The sequence below is a fragment of the Acinonyx jubatus genome, chromosome B4 (assembly GCF_027475565.1).
Source record: "Acinonyx jubatus isolate Ajub_Pintada_27869175 chromosome B4, VMU_Ajub_asm_v1.0, whole genome shotgun sequence".
NCBI lineage: Eukaryota > Metazoa > Chordata > Mammalia > Carnivora > Felidae > Acinonyx > Acinonyx jubatus.
The window spans coordinates 12,082,195-12,109,185 of record NC_069387.1 but is presented as its reverse complement, the minus strand read 5'-3'; the positions used below and the strand labels follow the sequence as shown (position 1 = coordinate 12,109,185).

At 44.6% G+C, this 26,991-nt stretch overlaps 1 protein-coding gene across 5 annotated transcripts in view; it reads left to right on the top strand.

Moving 5' to 3' along the window:
* SEPHS1 (selenophosphate synthetase 1) overlaps positions 1 to 26,666 on the top strand; it is a 30,734-nt gene extending 4,068 nt beyond the window's left edge. For 3 of the 5 annotated variants that reach the window (XM_027073439.2, XM_015067775.3, XM_027073440.2), the window contains exons 3-9: positions 4,011 to 4,114; positions 6,127 to 6,234; positions 7,457 to 7,611; positions 11,088 to 11,178; positions 13,403 to 13,502; positions 22,703 to 22,915; positions 24,729 to 26,666. In XM_027073439.2, coding sequence (XP_026929240.1) covers positions 4,011 to 4,114; positions 6,127 to 6,234; positions 7,457 to 7,611; positions 11,088 to 11,178; positions 13,403 to 13,502; positions 22,703 to 22,915; positions 24,729 to 24,943 — 986 coding nt within the window. In that variant the 3' untranslated portion in view covers positions 24,944 to 26,666. The remainder of the gene's footprint in view (positions 1 to 4,010; positions 4,115 to 6,126; positions 6,235 to 7,456; positions 7,612 to 11,087; positions 11,179 to 13,402; positions 13,503 to 22,702; positions 22,916 to 24,728) is intronic. The other 2 variants (XM_027073442.2, XM_027073443.2) reach the window with 2 other exon arrangements.
* The last annotated feature ends 325 nt before the right edge of the window (positions 26,667 to 26,991 follow it).

The window sequence follows — 26,991 nt, the reverse complement described above, 5'->3', positions numbered from 1 at the left end:
GATCAGCTTTCTTACAGAAGGCTTTCATTCCGTTTACTTTCACCCGTTGTCTTATTGTGTAGTTCTGTCCTCCAACCCGAGATCCTCCTTTCTTCCCCAAAGAATATATCAAAGCCGAGCTGCTTTGGTGGGGAGACAGGAAAACTCACACCCCACACTCTAGGGGCCTCGGGGCTGGCTCCCAGGAAGGAGTTCAGTGCGAAAACCACTGTTGTCTAGCTGGTGTGGAAGCCGGGAGAAATACCACGGGAGTGAGCTGGATCGGCTGTTGACATACTTGTCAGGCAACAAGAATATACCGAGAAAGCTGTCAGATAACGTGGTCGAGAGAAGGACGCTGCCAAATGGGCAAAAGGAGATGCAATAAAAACCTTACGTGTAAAGTAGTAATGCCTCTTTCTGACTTCCCTGTGGACCTCGCTGAGCATGCCGTGCGCGGTGAAGCATTTTGAAAATGGGTCACATCATTCGCTCCTTCCCTCAGCCCCGTGATGCCGGGGAGGGTCGAGTAAGTCATTCCGTGTCACTCGGTGAGGGTCAGGACCTGGAGTCCTCGTCCTCTGATTCCTCCGCCCACCGTACTGTTTGCCCTCGGGTCTCTGAGACCGGTGTGTTTGAAGTGAGGAGAGGGGCTGCACCAGCTGCAACCTAGCAGTGGCATCGGGGACAGATGTCAGCAGCAAGGGGAGAGGTAGAAAAATCTGTTACCAGAACACGGTAGCAAAGGAGTCTAGTCACACAGGGCTCTTGAGAAGTCATTGGAAGCCGTGACCCTTTCCCAGAAAAATGCACACCCACAAAATGTAGCACTCACGGTGTTCTCTAGGGGTACACGGACCCCAGGTTGCAAACAAAGGGACGCTGAAGAAAACATAGTGTTAGAACCTTGTACAGAAGTGGTATATCCAGATAGCAACAACTTTGCTTTGGAATTGGATGTAGATTCGTATCCTGACAACAGTCACTTACTTGTCACTAATGGTAATCTGTGCACTGTCTTACCCTTCTGAGTGACAGTTTCCCAGTCTGTAAGATGAACTGTTTGTAATTGTTGGAAGTACCAGAAATTATTTGTGTGTGTATATGTACCGTGTGTATCTGTTTCTAAATTTTTGTTAATGTTTTGTTTATTTTTGAGAAGGAGAGAGAGAGCACGAGCAAGAGTGAGGGAGAGGGAGACACAGAATCCGAAGCAGGCTCCAGGCTCTGATCTGTCAGCACAGAGCCTGATGTGGGGCTCAAACTCACAGACTGTGAGATCATGCCTGAGCCGAAGTTGGTAGCTTATCCAACTGAGCCACCCAGGCACCCCTATCTGTTTCCAAGCTAGAGTGTCCTACTTCCCGGGTTCTAAGATGTAACAGTTGTTAAATGTACACATGTTTATTTAGATGTGTGCTAACTAAAGAAATGTTAAAATCAGTGCTTCTTGCCTGGTACTTACGAGCTATCGAGTATTGATCACCATCACTGGTGGTGATGGTGTGATCATTGGGTTATTTTTTCTTGACGGCTTCAGTCTTGCTGAGAGCTTAGAATTCTCCAGCATCCACTGACAATTAAATCTGCACCGCTCATTCTGGTATTTGAGGCTTCCTCCACTCTGTGGCAATTTCCTCTGTTACCGCTTGCCCTCTCCCTGGACTGTCCCTCTCCCCCAATCACCACGGACCAGACTGGTGCTGTCTAAAAGAAATGTGATGTGAGCCACATGTATAATTTCAAATTTCTGAATCTTTAAAACAGAGAGCGTCAGAAGAAATTAATTCTAACATATTTGATTTAACCTAATGCATTGTATATAAAAAACATCATGTAAATATAGTTGATCTGAAACGTTACTAATGAAATGTTGACTTTTTGGTACACAGGCTCAAGAGTCACCACTCCGAATGCTCTGATGCAGCATATAAGTAGAAATTAAGTTCTTCACGATTCTAATTTATTTTTTTTTTTAATGTTTATATACTTTTGAGAGTGAGAAAGACAGAGCGTGAGCAGGGGAGGAGCAGAGAGAGAGAGGGAGAGACAGAATCCGAAGCAGGCTCCAGGCTCTTAGCTGTCAGCACGGGAGCAGGACACGGGCTCGAACACACAAACCACCAGACCATGACCTGAGCCAGAGTCAGATGATGCTCAACCGACTGAGCCACCCAGGCGTCCCTCAAATTTATTTAATTCAAATTTAGGATTAACCAGATTAGAAACATTGAAAGCTAACATTCAGCAACTGCATTCAGTCTATTTCAGGAGTCCTGTAGTTTACATGAAAACCCCGAAGAAAACAGCATTTCACTCTTTTCTAAAGCAAATAGTAACATTCTCAGAATAACCTGTTGTTGGCATTACCAATGTAGGGAGACTCAATATGAGTTAAATTGTGGTTCTTCACCTTGGCACTTACCTGCTCAACAGCCGCCCTCGGGTGAAATTGGGTGAAATTGCCGGGGATGAATTTCCGTGCATTTCCCTGCTGGGTCTGACCTCCCACTGGGGATCCCTCACTACCTTGGGCAGCCTGCTCCATTGTCACAGATCTGTGAGACTTGCCATCCAGACACTGCTTTGCAGAAAATCAGCCCGCCTTCGATGAGCCTGTGACTTTTTATTAAACCTGATTTTGTTTTTGCATTCGTAATAAGGGGTCAAGGCCAGGGGAAGTAAGGTGCCCTGTGAGTCGGCCTCTGTTGGGTATTTTGCCGTTGTGGATCTGGGTTAGCTGTGCCTCAGCAGTGTTGCTCAAGCAAAACATGAAAGGTACTGGTGTGTTCACTTCCGCCTGATACAGACAGGACTTCTTCTCCTTCCGTTTGGATTTGGAATTCTGAATTGCGAGGGTGCCTGCTGTGCGCTTGTGTCCTTTGCTGTTTCATCCTCTTTCTCTGCCTTCGGCTGTTCGCCACAAAGTTGAAATAGTCCCAAGAGGCCTGGAGGGCATCCTTTGGAGAGACGCATAGGAAAGCACTGGGTATTCAGCTTACTTGGTGGGAAGGCCAGTCTGAATTTGAGAACACCTGCATTACAGGTGATTTTCAAAGAAAGGTAGCCTACGGCAGCCCAGTCTTCATCATTTCTAAACTGATTTGAGTAAAAGGGAATTATTTCTAATTAGATCATCAATTGTCCATGTTGTCTTTCTAAACATTTAGATACAATTTTTTTTTTTTTTTTGAGAGAGACCGGGAAAGAACCCCTAGAAACAATTCTTAATGAATTGAAATGTTTCCTACAGGCCTGTTTAGCAAAGTATTTTTCCCTGTTCATAATGTAAGTTAGTAAAGGTGACATTTACAAGTTTTCCACAAGAGGAATAACATGAAATGTTAAAGTTTCCTCTTAAAAAATGCTTCCGGGAACCTACGTAACAGATCACCTAGGTACCACAGAGTATGTACTTGCTTGACTGGAAGCAATGAATATGAATATCTGTTCCAGTGACAAGTTGACAGCCGCGGGCCTGATGTGGGGCTCGAACTCACGAACCACGAAATCATGACCTGAGCCAAAGTTGGATGCTCAACCGACCGAGCCACCCAGGTGCCCCATAACTTTTTTTTTTATGTGTGTAAAAGATTTTACAGATTTTCTGTTGGGGAAAATAGAATAATTGCCTGAAGATCGGGTTCAGAAAGCACCAATAGATAAGACAACCCAAGTTGTACTTACACTTTCTCATCTTTAAGGAAATTCTCTGTGGTGCCAGTCACATGATACAGTAATATGAAGGGGAAATTTCCATTTGAAACATCGTTAGAGTCTAAAAATTGTACCGTGTAGAAGTTGAGTCTTCATGACTAATGAATTTTATTCTCGCTTTCTATCTTAAGCTAGTTATGTTTCACGTTTATTTCAGTTAATGCTACTTGATAGGAAACATGCTGCTTTATTGGCAGGGTGCAGTGTTCCTTAAGTGTCGTGCACACGACTGTTCGTCTTCACAACACCAGTGGTAGGAAATGAAGCGGCTTTTCCATCTGACTTTGGGGTGATGGTAACTTTCATCTTTGCAGGCATTGGAATGGATACTTGTGTCATTCCTTTGAGGCACGGCGGTCTTTCTTTGGTTCAGACCACGGATTACATTTATCCTATCGTCGATGACCCTTACATGATGGTGAGTTTGACCCTGGTGCGTTTTTACATCTGGGACTGCTTGTTGGTCGGGTTTGGGGCTGTGGCTGGGGATTTTGTTTTTGTCACACCCAACTTGTTCTCGTCCCGCCCTGCCCTGACTTCTGCACGTGGAGCCAGTGGATCTGTGCCCTGCTCACACTTGGTACCTTGCGGAAGGCAGTCACAGCAGACGCGGTGAGCCCTCTGCTGCTCTTGTACCTGATGCACGTCTGCACGAACACCTGTTGTCTCAGCATGTGTGTTGACTGACATGTTTGTGGTTTCCTTCTTTCCTCTCTTTGACCGTTGTCAACTCCACACTCCTGTGTTTCAGGCTTAGAGGTGTGAACCATACTCTGTAGCGGGACTGATCCTAGATGTTTCCTTCCGGAAGTAAACAGCTTAGCATCTCACCACAGTTAAGCTTCTTGACCATTCATTCTGATTCTGGTCACCATCCACGTCGGTGTGTTAGCTGCCACTGTGTAGAATACATGTCCGAACTGCTGCGTTGAAGTTTCTAGCTGCTGATCATGGCCTGCCTAGATATATTGTCCATTTGTTCTGTGCACGGTTACGCCAGCAACCCCTTGGTCTAACCAACTTTAACCCCCTACCCTACCAGACAAGGAGCCGATGAAGCGACTGGGAACGTCCCATTGTTAGGAAATGGTCCTCCCTGTGTGCCGTGGGCGCTGGGATCAAGCCTCACACATAGGGACCTAGGCCATGAGACAGCTAAGTGCGGGGAGGAGGAAGACCACCTCTCAGGTGCCAGCGACACGCATACAATTTACTAGAAACCTGGTCTGGCCTCTGCATGTCTCTTCTCTCGAGCAGTAATCCTGAGCCTGACCTGCACCACACCCCAGGCGCCACCAGAGGCACAGGTGCTAGAACCGGAATCCATCCTTTATCCAGCATGTCTTAAAAGCACGTGAGAGAGCCCAGGACAGAAGGGACAGAAAATTGCTGCAGCTCTACACCCCCAAGGTGCAAAACACCTGTGGCCCTGGCTAGTGCTGCTTCTAAGCTCACTGCTGATCGGCCAGGAAGTTGTAAGGAAACCTCAACAAGCCATGAACCAGCTGCTGGAAATAATCCTTGGGGGTTTGATTGTCCCTATATCAGAAGAAAAATTTGTTATTTTTCTCCTTCACTGTCTAGAAGTGACAACTTAACATTTATGTTATTTTATTTTTAGTTTTATTTCTAAGTCATCTCTACACCCAACATGGGGATCAAACTCACAATTTTGAGATCAAGAGTTGCATGCTCTACTGACTGAGCCAGCCAGGCGCCCCGACGACTTCTCTTTAATGAATCTCCAGTGGTGATAAAAGAACAAAATCTTATCACATTTCTTTTGAATCATTTTGAAGTCCCTTATTAAATAATATAGCTCACTGGAAACACTTTTTATTTTCTTTAGAAGACAATCTGACTTCGAGCTTGGATGGTTTTTTTTTTGTTTTGTTTTTTGGGGTTTTTTTTGTCTCTTCTATTTTTTGATTTCTCAACCAAGATGTTTTTCCTGTTTATCTTCTAGAGCCTTGAAAAGAAGCTACCAAAATTTCTCCCTCCCTGTATTATAAAAAAACCATCTTCTCTGTAACCAGTAAAGTCAACATATTTTTAGCGTCTGTTTAGGATACATGGCCATTTCCAAGATTGCTTTAGGACTGTTGTTTTCAAACTTTCTCCTTCTATAGTTCTCCCAGAACCATCCGCTCCAGCCTCGCTCACCCCAGTGTGTGCCCCCAACCCCCATTCCCCATCTACATAAATTGCAGATTTCTCCCAATATCTTAGAACGGGAAAGAACATGGAAATTACTGCTGCAGGAATGTCTGAGAAAGACTGAAGGAACGACCTAGTGGTTCTGTGACTGAATGCAGGACACAGAAAACGGGGACCACATCCCTGGAAAGTCCCCAAGTTCTGGGACGTGCCCTGTAGGCACACACGGAAAGTCCCCTACTTGTCCTCGCTCATGCCTCCCCTCTCTTCCAGGGCAGGATAGCATGTGCCAATGTCCTCAGCGACCTCTACGCGATGGGGGTCACGGAATGTGACAATATGCTGATGCTCCTTGGAATCAGTAATAAGATGACGGACAGGGTAAGTAGTGTTGTTGTCTCAGGGGCGTCACTTGACCGGGTCGCCCTGCGTCCCTCGTCTGTAAAGCGAGGCGGCCAGGCAGTGCAGCTTTCCTACTCTTGTCGGGCTCCCTGTTTAGTTTTTGGCAGCTGTCCGTGAATTAAAATAGAGAGTCTGGCCTATTCTTCTTTTCGTTTCCACCACCTGCTTCCCGTTCTCTCTTCCAGGTAGACTGAAGCCAAGACAGTCATGTTTGTTTGATAAAGTCTAGGCCATAGTAATAGCACCTCCGTGCCAGGCGTGTGGACCGGGCCCGCCCTGCAGACCCCCGGCTTGTGGCACGGAGGCTGGCCGCCTTCCTCTGCTTGCTGCTTGGGTCGCTGATGTGGATGGTGAAGAGACGGGTGTCGTGTGTGTTTATGGCTCACTCAGCAGTGTGTGTGGCCTTGCCGCCAGTGCCTGCTGGTTGACACAGAGAGGATTTCCATTTAGATCATTTTTGTTCCCCAAAAGAAGTTTTGCCCTGCCTATTTGCAGTAAAGCCCCCACAACATGCGCTTGGGTCATGACTTTAACAGGCTCTGGAGATGCGTATTAAGCCAGCTCTAGAGTTCTTTTTTTTTTTTTCCTTTTTTTTTAAATTAATTGAATTTTTTTTTTTTTTAAGCTAGTCTTGGAATTCTTGGGAACCATGTAAGTTGCTGGCTCAGATTTAGGGCAGACCTGTATATCCAGTCCTATCCTAGTTTTTAATTCTCTGTTATCTGGGCTTCATTCACATTGTAACCTAGAACAACTTCTAACTTCTGATAAAATGGTTACAATGTCAACTGTTCCGTATTTCTTTCTGTTATTCCCTGCCCCATCTGTAAGCTTCCAGGACTTCCTTCAGGGCTTTACAATCTTTCATTATGTAAAAAAATTTTTTTTAATGTTTTTATTTATTTTTGAGAGAGAGAGAGAGAGAGAGACAGACAGACTGAACGCAGCGGGGGAGGGGCAGAGAGAGAGGGAGACACAGAATCTGAACAGGCTCCACGCTCTGAGCTGTCAGCACAGAGCCCGACGCGGAGCTCACACTTGGGAACTACGAAATCATGACCTGAGCCGAAGTCGGGCACTTAACTGACTGAGCCACGCAGGTGCCCCTACAGTCTTTTGTTAAAACTACAAGGGTGGATTCTCTTTCCTGCGTTTTGAACTGAATTATGTGACTTTTCATTTGTGTTCTTTTAAACCGTAGGAAAGGGATAAAGTGATGCCCCTAATTATACAGGGTTTTAAAGACGCAGCCGAGGAGGCGGGGACGTCTGTGACGGGTGGCCAGACGGTGTTAAACCCCTGGATCGTTTTGGGAGGAGTGGCTACCACCGTCTGCCAGCCCAATGAATTTATCATGTAAGTTGATTTCTGTTTCGTGTCTCCTGACTTGCTTCCCCCTTTTTCATTTTTTGGCAAAGATTTGTTGAGATGCTCATTCACATCACATACAATCCACACATTTAGAGTACACAAAGCAGTGATCTTCGGTACATTCACAGAGGTATGCATCCGTCACCAGAGTTGATCTAGGACGTTCCGTCACCCCAGCTGGAAACCCGCCCTCCTTCAATGTCTGTCACATTCCCCCTGTTCCCCGTCTGCCTTCTGTGACTTCACATAGTATTAGCGTGATGGTTTTAGGGTTCATCATTTTGTAGCATGCATCAGTGCCTTATTCCTGCTTATTAAAAATTCTGGATTTTTTAAAATACGTATTTGTTTAAGTAATCTCTGCTCCCGACCTGGGGCTCTAACTCGCGACCCCGAGATCAAGAGTCACTCACTCTTGTGACTGAGCCAGCCAGGCACCCCCTAGATTTTATTCATTAAGGTACAATTTATTTAACAAAATTTCATACCACGTAAAATTAAACTTCTTTACAGTATGCACTTCCTTGGTTTTTCACATTCACAAGGTTGTGCGTCCATCACTGCTGTCCAGTACCAGAACGTTTTGATTGCCCCCAAAAGAAATCCTGTATCTATTAGTGGTCACTATCAGTTCCCTCCCACCCCCCCGTCCTGGAAACCAGTAATGTGCTTTCTGTTTTGTGAATTTGCCCATGTTAGACATGGGTGTGTTCACAGTTGATGGATGTGTTAACGAATGATGTTGCTGTGAACTTTTGTGTGGACGTACATTCCCTGTCCCACGGGTATATACCTAAGAACTACTGGGTCCTGTGGTAACTGTGTATCGTGGGCAACCGCCACACGGCTTTCCCAACAGTGGCACCGTTTTACATCCAAAGCAGCAGCGTGGGAGAACGTCCGTGTGTGTCCTCACCAGTCCTGGTTCTTGTCTGCATGTTTGATGGCAGCCATCCTAGCGGGTGGGAGGTGACATAGCCCTGAGTGAAATGGGCATTTCCTCGGTAGCTAATAATGCGAGCATCTTTTCCTGTGTTTTCTGGCCTTTTCTGGATCTTGGGAAAGATTCTCTCCCCTTCTCTCTTTCTCTCTCTTTTAAAAAAATTTTTTTTCCTAACGTTTATTTATTTTTGAGACAGAGAGGGACAGAGCATGAACGGGGGAGGGTCAGAGAGAGAGGGAGACACAGAATCTGAAACAGGCTCCAGGCGCCGAGCCGTCAGCACAGAGCCCAACATGGGGCTCCAACTCACGAACCGCGAGATCATGACCTGGGCCAAAGTCGGACACTTAACCGACTGAGCCACCCAGGCGCCCCTCTTTCTCTCTCTTTTTGAAAGATTCTCTCTTGATACAAGTTGTTAACTTTTCATGTTTGAACGTCTTATTAAGAAAAGCCACCGTGTCCCATTTTCTGAAGGATTCCAAATTCCATTCGTTTACCCTTTTTTATGAGTAAATACTATGAGGCACCGTGTCCGCACGGTTCAGAATTCAAAAGATCCAGAAAGGTCTACAATGCAGAGTCCCTCCCCCATTCCTTGTCACCAGTTTCCCTTCCTGGACTGGGCAACCACTTTTTCCAATTTTTAACCAATTTACTGTGGACATTTAGATTATTTTCAATTATTTTGACATTATAAATAGTACGTCGGTGCGTACCCTTACACACCGATCATTTTGCGTGAGTGTGGCTCTCGGTAAGAAATATTTCATAGTAGAATTGCTGGGTCCAGTGTGTGTGCGGAGTATCTGCACTGGGTGTCTCCAGGCTGCCCTTCAGAGAGGCTCTGGCAGCAGCGAATGGGAAGACAACCTGTTGGTAACAGACCTCTTGTTCTTTACCAGTCAGTTTGGTGGCCTAAACCTTACTTCGTGAGTAAAGTTGAGCGTGTTTTTCATATATTCGTGTCTTTTGCTCGGTTTTTGATTGTTTGGAGCTCCTTTTAGACACATTATCTGACAGCTTTCGTGCGAAGGGTCTTGCTTTTTACTTACATCAGAGTTTTGTTTTCCTCTCTTTTATGTGGGAGGTTCTCAAACTTGCCACATAGAGAGGACAGAAGACCCTGAAAGTCTCTCTGCCTCACACATTTCAGCTTTTTGGTAGAAAAAGCACTTAGCAATTGCAACAATTAGAAAGGAAAAATAATAAAACAAGCTTCAGTGGGTTTTTTTTGGTCAACAGTATGTACGTTTAGCTTGTAAAATAGGAATGAGCGTATACACATGATTATATTTCATAAGATAGTGCCCGTAAACTTAAAAATAACCCGTCAGTTTTATTGCATGTAACTTGTTGATAGTAATTTTTATGGGTTACACATAATCTGTGATGTGCAAGACCGTATAAGCATTAAGGTGTGGTTGAGTCAGAGCTGAAGACTTTTATGTCTTAAGGTCTGGTTTTTGGAAAATGAGTTTCTTGTAAACTGTTAATAGAGTTAACATTTTTCAAACCTAACAGCGGATAGAGACATAGGATGAGTCGGGGAGTTATTTGTTGACTTGAAGTCTGTGCCCCGGACATTGTAATTGACGTGGGTGAGGGAGTGCGTCACCTGCCATCGGAGGATAGAGCAGCTGGGTGACCAGGAGGACACAGGTGCCTGCTGTAGTGATGATGCAGCATAATAGGAGTGTGGCTTGGGGATCGGTCCTCGTGTTGTCAGTGTTTGCCTTCCCTCTTTGAGAGGGAACCGCCAGGGACGCTGGGGTGGCTCAGTCAGTTATGCGTCAGACTCTTGATTTCAGCTCAGGTCATGATCTCACGGTTTGTGAGTTTAAGCCCTGCATCGGGTTCCATGCTGACAGCACAGAGCCTGCTGGGGTCTCTCTCTCCGCCCCTCCCCCGATCTCTCACGTGTGTGTGTGTGTGTGTGTGTGTGTGTGTGTGTGTGTGTGTATGCTCTCACTCTCTAGATAAACTTAGAAGTTTATACATTTAAAAAAAAAACAAAAACAGACCAGGAACAACCAAGGATTCTATCTGGGCCTGGGTAGGAAACTTACTGTTGAACAGTCTGAGTTTGAGAACTTTGCTGAAATCGCCTAAACGTTAGACTGGCAGATTTGAGCCACATCCCACTGCGTCTCTACCTCGTAAGTGCTTGTGAAAAACAGCCCTGGTGTCAGAAGTCTGGTTGCCCCAGAACCACGGTGGGTCTGTACTGAGAATCGCACACAAGCGGGGCTGAAGGTTAAGTGATTTGCTTCTTCAGACACTTCTCGGGGGTGGGGGGGACCTGTGGGTGATTGCACGCTCCTCAGTTCTGCCATTGCTTCTGGTCCAGCGGCAGCCTCAGCGCTAAGTTGGAAGGTTCTACTCCGCTGATGGTGTTTGGCTTAAATTTAAGTAAGCACAGATAGTTTTTACGAGCCTCTTCTTGCTCCTGTTCTGCTGATAGTGCGTCTGTCTCTTCTGTGCCCCTGACTGGAACCCGCCTTGTTCTCTTCTCCAGGCCAGATAACGCAGTACCGGGGGACGTGCTTGTGCTGACGAAGCCCCTGGGGACGCAGGTGGCCGTGGCCGTGCACCAGTGGCTGGATATCGTGAGTGAACCGCTGCTTGCCATCGTGGGCGGGGGGCGGGGTAGCAGCACATGTTTGGGGCCGTGGTAGTTTTTGTTGGGGCGACTGGTTTGGAGACCAGGGCGCTCACCTCGCACATCCGATCGGTGGCGCATCTCCCTGGTCTGGCACCGGAGTTCGCTTCTCGAGAAGGTGTGTCTGGTCCAGAGCGAGCACCACGTCTCGTCCGGAAGTAAGCCCGTCCCCTTGCACATGTTTGCACACATCGCAGATCTGCCACACGTCTTCATTCTGTCTTCTCGAAATAGTCGCACTGCCGGGAAGTGTTTTATCAGCCACATCCTTACAGAAATTCTAGGAACTGTCCGTCGTCCTATGTTAAAGACAGAGTTACGCGTATTAAATGCTTTATCTTTTGTGTCTTAAGCATCACTAACAAAAGGAGAGTGTACAGAAAGTGTAGTGTTTGGGGTAGAACTACGGGCACAGTTACTGACAAATTATTTTAGTCTTGAGGTTTCTGGTTGTTTTATTTATTTTATATAAATGAGTTATATTTAGTTATAACTAAATATAGTTATAATGAGTTATAATTATAATGAGTCATAACTAGTAACTCATAACATATTGATAAATATTTATCTCATGGAGGAAGCATCTAGAATATGAAGTTATTATTCCGAGTCACTTTTCTGCTGAGCTATAGTCGTACTTCATTTAGAATTTTCTCCTTGCCATAACGATTCAAAAATGAATCCAGTTGTGGCATAGTCTCACATAACTTGATGCTTTTCGTTTCTGCAACTGTCATCTGAACTACCATTCCTGAGAAACAGTTGAAAAGGAATAATAATTTTATGTTATTTATCAGCCAGGTATATCTTGCTCAATACAGCAGAGTACAGAAAATCTCTAAGCCACATTCTTTAGTTATCTTTCCCTTCCGTCCTGTGATGAGGGGAGGTTTCCCATCAGGTATGATCACCTGTACATCGGATTGGAAAGCCATCACAGGCCAGCAATCCACAGTGACTTTCCATAGGACCACCCAGGTCTGAGTAATTCAACAAGGTTACTGGTAGTAGGTGAGGCAAAGGAGCCTGAAAGACGAAGGGTTTGGGAGCCTGCTCCCTACCCCCAATCTGACACCACCTGTCCTCTTTTTAATGCGCAAAATTGAAAAAAGCAAGGTGTGAAGGTCATGTAGCAGCCTAATACCCTTTCACGAAGGTCAGAAGCAACCCAAGGGTATATTGTCCTGGCACCTGTGTGTATGAGAACACTACTTTGTGTGGCAGGAGAATGAGGTTGTTACCTCTGGGGGAGGACAGGGAGCTGTGGGCCAAGGGAGGATCGCAGGGATGGACTTCAGTTACTGCGTTGGGTGGTAGATCGTTGGATATTATTAAAGACAACGAATGCCTGAATGATGGCCGCTGACGGAGCGTAATGGTAGTATGTCATGAACCCACATCGTGATGCTAGATTCTTTGGAAATCAGACTGTGGAAAAAAGGAAGCCTCTTTTCCCCTGACCTTCGTGATCTCCTCTGTGGTCGCCCAACGCTGTCCTTGGGGTGCATGCAATCAAATTCTCTATTTTTTTTTTTTAAGTTTATTTTTGAGAGAGAGAGAGCAAGCGAGCACGTGAGCATGAATGGGGGAGAGGCAGAGAGAGGGAGACAAAATCCCAAGCAGGCTCCACGCTGTCAGCGCAGAGCCTGATGCGGCTCGATCCCAAGAACTGTGAGACCATGACCTAAGCCAAAACCCAGAGTGGGTCACTGAACTGACTGAGCCACCCAGGCGCCCCGAAGCTGTTTTCGTAGTGTCTTGTCCACCCGGATGGCTTGATGCAGAGTTTAGGTGAAGTCAGTAAAAGTGTAGTTGTATGAAAATGCGAGCCATCAGCTTATTAGAGGAGGTGGGGAGGAGAAGCAGGGGACACCTGGGACTGTGTGCGTGCGTGGCGCATCCTGCTGGTTTTCCGTGGCCGGCACGCTGCAGGCCTGGGCCACGGCAGTTGCGGGTCGAGAACAGAAAAGATCGCACGATTCTCTGTCTGAAGGGGCTCCTGAAACACTAGTCACGAGAGCAAGTTGGAAAACTTAACCTTTGTGTACAAATTTAGGTCAGGGAAACCGCCAGAACGTGACAAAGGGAAAAATACACTCTTCTTCAGTGGTTAGAAGACTAATCACATTTTTTCCCTCTCTTTTCCTCCTAACCTCTGTTCCCGTCATTAGCCTGAAAAATGGAATAAGATCAAGCTGGTGGTCACCCAGGAAGATGTCGAGTTGGCATACCAGGAGGCAATGATGAACATGGCCAGGCTCAACAGAACAGGTAAGGGGCGGGATCGGCCGGAAGGGAGACAGTGTAGGCTCTGTGGGCCACGTACGGTCTCGGCCAGTACTGCAGGCCCGTCTGTGTGTCCCTGGTTTGGGGTCATAGGTCAGTAGTAGGAATCCAGATACTCTGTGCGTTCCTGACAGAAACGCGTTTTAAACGTGACTTGCATTCGAGAAAACGGATGACCGAGGACTGGGCGAAACATTGCATCGGACGAGGGTGTGAGGGCGCGAAAGCTTTTCCTCCAGCACACTTTCCTCTGTGCGCCTGGGGTCCGGGGCGCCGTGGCCCTGCCAGCACCTCTGTCCCCCTCTTGCTTAGATCCCCCCCACAGTGACAGCGGTGCCAGGCGCAGAGAAGAGTTGAAGTTCTATTTTCTCTCTGTTCCTTCTAGTTCTAAATTTCTGTGATTATGGGCAGTATTGACTTCCTCTGTGCCCTGATTAAATGGAAGTGAAATTTATATAGCATACTTTCGAAAGTATTTGGCTTAGTAGGGCGCCTGAGCGGCTCCGACTGTTGAGTGTCTGACTTGACTGTGGCTCAGGTCATGATCCCGGGGTCGTGGGGTCAAGCCCCGTGTCTGGCTCCACACCGAGCGTGGAGCCTGCTTAAGATTGTCTCTGTCTCTCCCGCTGCCCCTTTCCCCTGCTCATGCTTGCACTCTCGCTTTCTAAAAAAAAAAAAAAAAAAAAAAAAAAGTATTATTATTTCGAGGTGTTCTCATTGTTGATTCCCACATTTGTGTGTATAAAGGAATAGACATGTCATAATTTTTTCCTCTACATTTTATTTCTCATCTAGCTTCCTAATACTGATAAAATGTAATAATAGCGGTTACCATTTATTTAGTAATTATTGTGTATCAGGAACTTGACCTACTTTCCTGTTTAATTTTTAGGACAACCTTACAAGGTAGCTACCAACTCCTTCAGGGTCACACAGCTAATCAGTGGGGACCTAGGATTTGAAACTACTGCTTGTAATGCTTGTAGTATTATGGTCTATTCCTTTCTGAACAATTTAGTAAGAAATTGAGGCTATTTCACAGTCTCTATGCATGGTAATTGAGTGAATGTTTTGGTACTAAGTTTTAAAAGCAGATTAAAATAAAATAGGAAAGGGGCACCTGGGTGGCTCAGTTGGTTAAGTGTCCGACTTTGGCTCAGGTCATGATCTCATGGTTTGTGAGTTCGAGCTCCGTGTCGGGCTCTGTGCTGACAGCTCAGAGCCTGGAGCCTGCTTTGGATTCTGTCTGTCTGTCTGTCTGTCTGTCTCTCTCTCTCTCTCTCTGCCCCTTCTGCTCATGCTCTGTCTCTTGTCTCTCTTTGTCTCTCAAAAATAAATAAATGGTAAAAAAAAAAAATAAAGAAAAAAGAAAAAAAATTAATAAAGTAAACCAGGAAAGTTCCAGAAGCAGAATTCTCCTTCCTGAAAGCAGCAAGGCTTGCTGAGGGAATTACTTCTCATAGAGTTGAAGCATCATATTCTCCCCTTTTCCTGCCTTTCATATGCAGATAGAAAACACCAGGCATATTGCATAATTAAGAAGGAAGCTCTTCTCGTGAGTCTTTGAAGTCCTAACCTCTGATGTGCCAGAGGAACTGTTTCTAGAAAAGCATCTGTGCAGATGATTTGGAAGCAAACCAGCATTTAGAACGTCAGCTCCAAGAGGGCAGAGTTTTGTTTGTTTTGTTTGCCGTGGTGTCCCCAGCGCGGAGAAGAATGCGGGGCACACCGTGGGTACTCGTTACATCGAATGAGCTAACTTTGCCACCTGCTAGCTTTCTTTTTGGTACTTTATGGATATTTTCCTTTTCACAATTCTGTGAATTGGATCCTATTTCTCCCCTTTGGCCGAAAGGAAGTACGTAAGTACAGGCAGATGCTGTTCTCAAACCCAAATCTGTCTCCAAAATTGCTCTTTCTCCAGTACCACAAATTCCATCAACATAAGGCAGTGAAGGAAATTTATACGGTTTTTTTTCTGGAAATACCGGTGTTCTTTCTCCTCATTAATTGCATGCTGTAAGGACGTGGGTTGTGGGGCGTCCTGTCCGGGAACTTTGAAGATGAAATTCAAAAACCTTTTCCTTACAAAAGTCACTCTTCATTCGGTTCTTCCGAGTTCCCTGAGCAAGCAGTCAGAAACAGATTTGAACGTACTTTCTTTGTCCTCTCCCCTCAATCCTTCAGTTTCCCCCAAATGACTGCACCAAACGGATATGATTCTTAAGCCAATGAACTCTTCAGTTATTGAAAAAAGAGGAAATGGTAGGGCTGACCAGGGGATCTTAAAAGAGCTTTTCCGACACTCTGAATCACTTCACAATGTGACAATATGGGGCGCCTGAGTGGCTCAACCAGTTAAGTGTCCAACTCTTGATTTCGGCCCAGGTCATGATCTCACGGTTCCTGAAATGGAGCCTGCACTTGGGATTCTCTCTCTGCCCCTCCCCAGTTCGCATGCATGGGCGCACTCTCCCTTTCTCTCTGTCTTAAAAATTGATAAACTTGGGGTTTCTGGGTGGCTCAGTTGGTTGAACATCCAACTTTGGCTCAGGTCATTATCTCACAGTTCATGAGTCTGAGCCCTGCACTGGGCTCTGTGCTGACAGCTCACAGTCCGCTTCGGATCCTCTGTCCCCCTCCCTCTCTCTGCCCCTTCCCTGCTCATTCTCTCTCTCCCTCTCTCTCTCTCTCCCTCCCCCCCTCCCTCTCTCTCTCTCTCTCAAAAATAACCATTTAAATAAATAAATAATCTAACTTACAAAACTGTGAAAACAGATTATGTTTTTCCAACATTTGCCATTCTCCCCTTCCTTAAATTACAATTTTTTATGAGATGTTGGGGCACCTGGGTGGCTCAGTGGATTGAGCGTCTGACTTTGGCTCAGTTCATGATCTCGCAGTTAGTGAGTTTGAGTCCCACATCAGGCTCTTAGCTGTCAGCACAGAGCCTGCGTCAGATCCTCTCTGTCCCTCTGATCTCTGCCTACTTTGTTCATGCGCGTGTGTGCGCACTCTCTCTCACACACACACTCACACACACACACACAGGCTTTCTCTCAAAAATAAACATTAAAAAAAATTTTATGAGATGTCCAGTTGATGCAAAAGAATTCTATGAAATATGTGCAGGGCTTAAGAGAACAACACCCATGTGCCCACCGTCTCGTACGAGAAACAACGTGGTCTTGGAAGCCCAGAGGTGTCCCTCCCACACTCTGCTCCTAGAACCTGTGCAGGAGCAGCTCCTGCTCTGAGTCCCATGTTTATTCTCATATATTTTGCTTTTGTTATTATTATTATTATTAATCTTAGAGCAAGAGAGGGAGAGAGAATCTTAGGCAGGCTTCATGCTCAGTGCAGAGCCCTTCTCAGGGCTAAATCCCACAACCCTGGGATCATGATCAAAATCAAGAGTCAGGTGCCCAACTGACTGAGCCACCCAGGCACCCCTTCATGTATTTTAAAATCTTTTTATCACAAAGACTTGTATCTTCAAGCAGTTAGTTGGGTTTTTTAAATTTTTTGCTTCACTGAATCATACCTGTTCTCTTTTTCTTGCTGTCTTGTGCACATTTAACACTCCTGAGTGTTATTCCTGGTGTATGTAGTTGTACTTAATTCATTTTCATCGCTGTACAATTATCCATTCTGTCGCTGACTTACCCTGACTGCTGCTAGTGGGCATTCGGGTTCCTGCAGAGAACTTCCTCGGCCTGGGCTTCTGGTCCATACGTGTAAGAGGTCAGTGCTGCCTCGGCGTTTCTAGATGGTGCTCGTAGCTTCTGAGGGTGCTTGTACGCCACGGTTTATAATGACCTGCCACATTTAAATTTTTTCTGTAATATATTTTTCCATTTATTTTATATGTATTTTTTACTATAAAAAAAAATATGCTCATTATAGAAGTTTTTAGAAAATGAAAAAAGGAGAGAAGAAACATCATCCCTGGTCCCACCACCCAAGACAGCTTCTGTTAATATATTTATGTTTTCTTGCAGGGTTTTTTTCTATCATTGGTTGGTGGTTTACTGTTGTTTTATTGTTCATGTTTTTAGCTAGTGGTTTTCATACATTTTACTTGTATTTGGAATGTGTTTTTATTTACTTAACATTACTGAATTCTTTTTTTCCCACATTATCTCATCATAGAACACATAATTTTTAATGCCTTGGATGATCTACCAGAAATATAACATAATTAATTTACCTTTTGCCCACTCGTGAATTTGCGGGGAGTGGGGGGGGGGGGTCAAATTTTTCCATAGTTAGTTGTCTGTGTTCCAGGAATATTTCTTTGGCTCTATTCCAAAGTCAAATTGTAATTATTTAATTCTTTGTCCTCAGTTGCTCTCCTCACTTACGGACCAAGACTTTTCGTTTGTGTTTCTCTGTTCATGTGTCAAACTGTTTAAGGAGTCTTTCTCCTTTTTTCTTTTTTCTTTTTTGGTCCTTCAAATTAAGTCATAAAACAGTAAGAAAGTGATTTTTACAGATTTTTATTTGTATGCTTTTTCAGTTTGCTTGTATTTGAGCATTTAAGATTCCCAGTCCTTACTTTTTGTACATTGTTGGGAGGAATACAATATGGCAGAAGCTTATGGAGGAGCATTTGGTCATATCTAGCAAAATTACATGTACATTTATTTTGACTCCGTGGTCTTGCCTCTGTGACCTATGGAATGACGTGTGTGCGAGGCTATTATTCGTTGAAGCCCGTTTGCAATTTCTAATGGAGGAAACAACCCAAATGTCCATCAGTAGGTTACTGAGTGACGTAGTCTGTGTGCTTACCATGGAATACTGTACAGCCACTAAAAGCACTGAAAGGTCTTTATTCTTGGAAGCTACCACTTTTTTTGACTTGTCTGATAGAGGAGCGCCTGGGTGGCTCCGTCAGTTGGGCGTCCAGCTTCAGCTCAGGTCATGATCTCACGGTTCGTGGGTTTGAGCTCCGCATCGGGTTCTGTGCTGACAGCTCGGAGCCTGGAGCCTCCTTCGGATTCTGTGTCTCGCTCTCTCTCTCTCTCTCTCTCTCTCTCTGCCCCTCCCCCACTCACGCTCTGCCTCTCAAAGATAAACAAACATTAAAAACATTGAAAAAAATTTGCCTAATATATATCAAGTTAAGGAGTCTCAAAACTGTGTGGGGAAGAATTATTTCAAATCAGTCTGAGCCTGGTATTTTCAATGTACAGCCTCAGGACAAAAACCCACAAAGATATGTCATTGTATTCAGTGGGTTTGTGTTGATGAAAATATTGGTATAGTATGATAAAATAAGTAAGTATAGTTGGGAACAAATTTTAAGAATAAAAAGAAATAAGACCAAAGAAGCAGGGTTATAAACCGTAATCTTGGGGCACCTGGTGGCTCAGTCAGTTAAGCGTTCAACTTGATTTGGCTCAGGTCATGATCTCACAGTTTGTGAGTTCGAGCCCCGTGTCAGGCTCTGTGCTGACAGCGCAGATCCTGCTTGGGATTCTCTCTCCCTCTTTCTCAGCCCCTCCCCCACTAGTTTGTGTTCTCTCTCTCTCAAAATAAATAAACATTAAAAATAAACTATAATCTTTACTTTGGAATTAACAGTATGAACTCAGGATGTTGTTTTTTTCCCCTAAAAATACTTATTTCCAAGCCAATTGAAAAGGCCTAGAAGCAGTGATAACCCAATAGTAATGAACTCCTAGTGCCCAGATTGTGATCTGAAAATTAACATTTCCCATGAAAAAGTGCCAGGACTCCTTGGGGAAATGACTGATTTCAACTCTGGGAAAGGAAATGCAGAAGATAAGCTCGGGACCTCCTGTGCCTGAAAGTAATGGAGCCCCCAATAGCTAATGAGGTCCTGTCACTGCACCAGAACTGGAAGAGCTGACCCCACCAGTCAGACTGGAAAGGGGGCAGTTTGAATATCAAAAGGAAGAGTGACTGGAGTCAGCTGAAGCATGTCAAGCGTCTGAAAACCAAGGAAATCATAATGAGAGTTGAAACTTCTTGTCCACCTTTGGAAGTTGCTAGAGCACCAACCATGCATTATGAAAATAAAGGATTCAGTCACACATTTTACCTTTCTTATACGGGTGGTATTTGGGGAAATCCAAATTAATTGTTTTTTAAATTCTTTAGAAGAGTCACTTCGAATAAATGCTGGAAGAATGAATCACACATTTGCCATTTTTGCTGGGCCCTTGATTTAACGAACCTCAACAAACATCAGTGGCTGCTAAAAACCATTAGGTGAAAGGTTCGTGGGGAGGTGATAAATGCCCCCCACCCCCCCCCATCAGAGAAACTGAACTTGAATCTCATCATGCCTTGGACCTGGCTGCCAGTTTGGTAGAACCTGTCATCATCAGGGAAGACAGCCAAATCCAGAATGCAGGAACTTCCACAGAAAAAGTGACTCTGTCTCCACAACAAACAAATGGCATGGGGGAGAAAAAGAGGAAACTCTTAAAAATTAAGAGGTTTAGGAGAAATCTGTTAACGTGCAATATTGTGTTGGAATGATAATGGTATTGTAGTTAAATTTTTTAAAACCTTTTATTTATGTTTTTAAAAAATTGTTGACATTTATTTTTTTGGGAGGGAGAGAGGGAGCATGAGTAGGCGAAGGGCAGAGCAAGGCCTGAGAGGATCCCAAGCAGGCTCCACGCTATCAGCGCAGAGCCCAGTGCAGGGCTTAATCCCACAAACTGAGATTGTGACTTGAGCAGAAATCAGGAGTCAGAAATGTGTAACCTACTGAGCCAGCCAGGGCACCCCCTTTTTTTTTTAATCTTTTAGAATTACATACTGAAATGTTTACAGGTGAGGTAATATGACTGGGGTTTGCTTTAAAGTTACCCACCCCACCCATATCCCCCAACGAGTAGGCAGGAATAGGTAAGACCCCAGCAGAAAGGTGGTAGTGGTTGAAGCTGGGTTTTGTTGGCTGCACAGGAAGGAGTTCATTGTGATTCATTAAAATTCCCATAGTAAAATTCGCAACAGTAATTCCCTGTGCAGGGACAAAATGGTGATCAGTAAAAATGGAACCCTGATTACTGACTGGGGTTCACTGTGTCCTCTAAGCTCATCCAAGATGGCACTGGGAAGAGCTGCTAAACTGCATGCCTTTGCTTCTATTAAATGTCACTGGCTGCCTGCTGCCCTGCCCTGCCCAGGCGTGTTAATAGAATGGATGTCTAGTTGCTTAACCACCGTGATGGACTAGAAATTCTCTCCACCTCTGTTGTTGCGAATGCGCTTAGGTAAAAGAGATCTTTGTCTAAAAAGAAAATGTACCAAAAAACACATTCACTCCAGAGTGCTCCTGTAAACGTGGAGTGTATTTCATTTCATGAGAAGCATTTAACTTTTAAAAACTAGACTTTCAGTTACTCCCCCCCCCCCCCAAATGAACTACTTCAGTATGAATCTAACAAAGGACGTGCACGCTGTGTATGAGGAAAACTATAAAACTGATGACAGAAGTCCAAGAAGATACAAAGAAATGGAGAAGTGTTCCAGGTACAGAGATAGAAAGTATCATCAGGGTGTCAGGCCTTCCCAACTTGATGTGTGAATGGAACTCAGTGCAATGCGGTCCCATTCGTAATCCTAGCCAGTTATTTTGTGGATATTGACAAACCGATTCTGAGTTTGGATGGAAGAGCAGAAGACCCCGGGGACAGCCGACACAGTGCTGAAGGGGAGCATTTGGAGGACTGACACCACCCAGCTTCAAGACGGTGTAATTACAGTGGTCGCCGCAGTGTGATGCCGGTAATGGTGGACGAGGACATCAGTGGGACAGAAGGCAGAGGCCAGAAATGGGCCCACACATATATTGTTTGATCTTTGACAAAGGAGAAGGGACAATTCAGTGGAGAAAGGATCATCTTTTCAACAGAACGTACTGGAACGGCTGGACATTTACAGGCAGGAAGTGAACCTAGACACAGATCTTCTTCTAAAAATCAACTCAGTCAGTTGAGCATCCAACTCTTGATTCCGGCTCAGGTCATGATCTCACGGTTTGTGGGATCGAGCCCCGCATGAGGCTTTGTGTTGACAGCGTGGAGCCTGCTTGGGATTCTCTCTCCTCTGCTCCTCCTCTGCTCATGCTCCCTCTCTCTCTCAAAATAAATAAACATTTTTAAAATATAAAATGAGCTATCAAGCCATAAAAGGCATGGTGGAAACTCAAAAGCATATTTCTGAGTGAGAAGACCATCTGAAAAGACCAGATACTCTTACGATTCCAAATCTAGCATTCTGGAAAAAGCAAAACTAAGGAGCCGGTAAAAAGAGCAGTGGTTGTCAGGAGCTGGGGGTAGGGGTGGGATGAACAGGTGGAGCACGGGATTTTTAGGGCAGTGAACCTACTCTGTGTGATACTGATGATGGATGCATGTCATACATGTGTGAACACATCCACTACAACATCAAGAGTGAGCCCCAAGGTGAATGAACTTCAGTTAATAATAACGTGTCAGTAACAGCTCATCACGTGTATCAAATGTATCACCAATGCTAGATGTTAGTAAGAGAAGGGGGGCAGGGAGTATATAGGAAACTCCTCTACTTTCTGCTCACTTTTCTCCAAACCTATAAGTACTTTGAAACTTTTTTTTTTTTAATTCAAAAATTAACCTTAGTTTAGGCAACGCACTTAGAGTGAGAATGCTTTGAATTTAGGTCCATCTTAAAAAGTCCTGTTGACTTGAGGATGGTGTAGGCTGGTTTACCTTTTGTTGAGCTAGCAATTCTTTTTTTGTTCACTGGAGAATTACTGTAGTCTGAAGCTGCTGATAGTTCTAAATGGTTCAAGTAGAATAAGAAATCACGTCTCAGGGGCACCTGGGGGGCTCAGTCGGTTGAGTGTCCGACTTTGGCTCAGGTCATGATCTCCCAGTCTGTGAGGTCGAGCCCTATGTCAGGCTCTGTGCTGACTGCTCAGAGCCTGGAGCCTGCTACGGATTCTCCGTCTCCCTCCCTTTCAAAAATAAACAAGCATTTTTTTAAAAATGGGTGTTTTTGGCAAATTACTTTTTCATTATCCCAGTATGTCATTGCCCTGATGAAGTAGGAATTTTGAGATCAAAGTTTGTTTAAAATTTTGAGATGAGGTGGGTTTTTTTCTCCTCAGTCTTCATTTATTTCACCAGGTAATAAATGGGTCCTCTGTCCTCTCTTAGCTGCAGGTCTCATGCACACGTTCAACGCCCACGCTGCCACTGACATCACGGGCTTTGGAATTTTGGGCCACGCGCAGAACCTGGCCAAGCAGCAGAGGAATGAGGTGTCCTTTGTGATTCACAACCTTCCCGTCCTGGCCAAGATGGCTGCCGTGAGCAAGGCCTGTGGAAACATGTTCGGCCTCATGCATGGGACCTGCCCGGAGACATCAGGTACAAGGATCCTGGGCCCAGATCTGAGGACTAAGCTAGTGAGGCTAATGGAAATTTCTCTGACAAGGAAGCAGCCAGGTACTTGAGCATGACCCCAAACTGTGTGAGGTCAGTGCTGGTAGATAACCTTGGCCTACTTAGCACGAATGTTCTCAGGCCCCACGGGTGCCCTGCCATTCTGTGTGTGATAGAGAGCAGTGTTAAATTTCAGTGTTTCTGTTTGGTGACAGGATGGAAGGAAGGGAGAATATGGGGAAAAGGAGTCATTACTCAGCTTTCATTGGAAACTTAGCATCTGAATTAACTGTGATACCTATAGGTTACAGTGAACAGGTTATGTTTTTTCCTTGAAGAAAAAGTCAAATTGCAATTTCGGGAATGAGATAGTATATTGTGTCTCCACAGTGCCCCTTAATTTGACTCTTGCGTTTCATCCCCATATATTCTCTGTCTTTTTTCGGCTTTTGTTATTTCTATCTTCTTGCTAACTCAGGAGTTACTCTGACAACAGGGTCAAATCATCTGGGGATTTAAAAATACCCATGTGTACGGGTCCCGGGGGTGTTCAGTTAAGCATCTGACTCAGTTTTGGCTCAGGTTGTGATCTTACAAAATTCATGGGTTTGAGCCCCACACCAGCCTCTGCACTGACAGTGTGGAGCCTGCTTGAGATTCTCTCTCTCTCTCTCTCTCTCTCTCTCTCCCTCTCCCTCTCCCTCTCCCTCTCCCCCTCTCCCTCTCCCCCTCCCTCCCCCCCCTTCCCTCTGTTTGCTCCTCTCTCTCTTTCTCAAAATAAATAAACAAAAACTTAAAAAACAAAAAAATACCAGTGGTTAGACCTGACCCCCAGGAAGCCCGATTAGCCCAGAGGATTCTGGGGTGCAGCCAGAGGCAAGGACCCCAAAGCCCTGCCCCAAGTCCGCTCTGTAAGAGGGCTTGCAATTCGCTGGTAGGCCTCCCACAGCCTCTGTAGAGGACCCTTCAATTTCCTGTCCTTAAAAAAACAGCAAAAAACTTAAATCCGCTTCCTAGAAAAAAATTCTAAGAGGACAACTGAGCTGTTGGTTCAATGTCTGCCCAGAATGGTGCCTGCCACCCGGTGGGCCTGGAGTAAGTGTTGAGTGAATTGATGAATATTACTGGCAAATTCCGTTTGTTTCCTTCATTCAAAATTGAGAAGTTTTTACTTTTTTGCAAAAGTATAGATACATATTTCTTCCTGGTTGTGTTAGTTCCACTTACAAATACATAAAATTTTCTGTCTGAGCTACTGACCTATATTTGATGAAGGTTTTTGTAACCTATTTTATGTTTTTTCTGTTTTGAAGAGGACAGAGCCAGATACTCTGAGGCCTACACCTCTTCATGATCTTAAGTTTTAAGTTAAAAAAAAAGTATATAAAAAAACCCTTTTTATAAACTGAGGAATCCACGTAGATAAGTCAAAAAGGAAAAGTTCTCTTTCGGTTTTAAGTATTTCTTTCAGTGAGGCAAGAATAAAGTAGCTCCCACGTATGTTATTGAGGCCTTAGACACCTTACTCCTGTTAAATGAGTCACACCTAGCTCATTTTCATTGTTTGAATAAAATTTGTTGTGTGCTTTTTAACATAGTAGCTTACCAAGAAGTCGCTAATTGCTCTGCAGTTTAATCTGTGGGCTTCTCAATTGACTGGAAGGGGCAGCTCTTGTAGAGACAGAAAAGAGTTGTTGAGCGAACGGCCATCTGGGCGGAAGCGAGGTGGAAAGGCCGTAGCAGAGAAACTGCTCACCGGGAATCCCAGCTGACGATTTTCTGTTTTTCCCTTTGCCAGGAGGCCTCCTAATCTGTTTACCGAGAGAGCAAGCTGCTCGATTCTGTGCAGAGATAAAGTCTCCCAAATACGGGGAAGGTCACCAAGCATGGATCATTGGGATCGTAGAGAAGGGCAACCGCACAGCCAGGATCATAGACAAGCCCCGGATCATCGAAGTCGCACCACAGGTGGCCACTCAGAACGTGAACCCCACCCCGGGGGCCACCTCTTAATCTAGACCCAACTAGCTATTTGGTTTTGTTTTTACATAGATCTAGTTCCTTTTTCATCATTTCAATTAAAGACTATAAACAACAACAAAAATCTCATTGTGTCTACACATCTGGTGACCTTAGGTCGATTTGTGAGTGGATGCAATTAATAAAATAAAATCCATTGCCTTTTTTTCCTGTTACATTAACTGAAGATGCACCTAATCTTGAGGCAGCTTCTGAGTTGAGAATTATATTGTTATCCAATACTGTTGATTCATTTTGAATCTTTAGACACTTATCTCTTGCCGCATAGGCTCTTTTTAAAGGTGCTTTCACGTAGCACAGACATTACCAGTCGTGGGGTCAGATAGCAGTTGGTGTCTTTTCATTTTGTGTGTATTTATCGTTCCCAGTCTGGTCTTTTTTTAAAGTGTCTTGAATGGGATTCTGGAAAGATGGAATTGGTAAGTGACACAACGGTAGCCCGGTAGTGAGAGGGTCGCGTGATTCCTTCCAGTCTTTCCTTTGTAAAGCCCGGTGTCCTCATTCGAGAACATCTCTTTGACCCAGGACATTTTCCCAATAGCGCATTCAGTTAAACGAGGCAAGTGCTGAACTCTGCATGGAAAGCACTTTGAAGACAAGAAAGAAATCTAATTTCTTTTTTTGTAGCCTTCCTAATATTTGCAGTAATACCATTAACTGTTTTCTTTTATTGACAGCAAAAGATACTTTTTGCGATGTAACTAGATGTTCTATAGTGCAACAAGGAATTGCCTCCCGAAAGGGGGTTCGTGTATAATACTCATTTACAATTCAATATATAAGTAACTACACAAATAATTTTTAAATATAATCCATAATAAAGACTGTTCTGTGGATGGTAGTGTTTAATACATTTTATATTTTGTATAGTGATTCAGGCTTCTTGTTTTCTTAAAATCAGTTATTTAGCCTAATTCTCAGCATTATTTTGTCCTTGGTGCCAGTCCATTTTTGTGCACGCTTTTTGTGATCTGTGTTAAAAATCTGCATTGCCAACATCGCAGCTCGAACTTAAACTTGTTATTCAAATAAATATTTAATTTTTTTTTTAATGCTCTTGTATAATCAGATGCCCCCTTTAGTATTATTTTAGAAGCGTTGGGAGGGTTTTGGCTAAAAGTACAATTTATCGGGGAAAACTAGATTTTAGTTTTATAAAACTTTTAAGTCTTTCACGGGACCTATATTTTCTTGAATTAAATTTTGTAGTTCTAGAACAAATAGGCGATCCAAAAAGGTGTTTCTCTGTGTTACTTAAAAACAGAGGCTTCCTTCTGTCTTAACCCACCAAACAGTAAGGAGGGGATCGCTGTCATTAAGCACACGAGTGCTCCGGTGGCTCAAGTGTCTGCCTAAGAGAATAAAGCACCCCCGTCCCTGCGAGTTTCTGAATGCCTCCTGCTTGCAGGCACCAAAGCCGTGAGAACAGACCCTCCTCTTGCCAAAGGAAACCAGCCCTCGGGAGAGGACGCCCCCGGAAGAGGCCTCACCGCGGATGCGCCCTCCACCAGGAGCCAGAGGGCGGCCGCTGCGCGGGCATGACTGGAACTCAAGCCATACGTGCGGGTGTGCGGGACCCCAGGGGCCGCTCCGGAACTGACATTGATGGGACGTTTTGTAGGCATTTATACAGATGTTGGTCCCCCAAAGCTACAAACCAGTGGTCTGCAAAATAAAATGTGTTGGAAACCTCTGAGTAAGGTGAACATGCTGTTGAGCTTTTTTTTTTTTTTTTTTTTTGACAACACCAGTGATGACTAAATCTGAATTCTTAAATGTTGATCATGCCTTGAATGCTGATGATTTCCTTGGTGGCGGGCCTACTGAGAGGAAGCGAGCTAAGCGGATTATGCACCTGAGGAGATCTTCGTGAAGATTCACGTTTAGAAAAAATGCTGGGGACAAGGAGGTCCGTGTAATTCACGTGATCTCAAGGAGGAAGGACTGGTAAAAGGTGGGGTTTCCCAGAGAACATTCCAGATGACCTGCTTTAAGATCACTTGGGGATGCCTGTCACACGC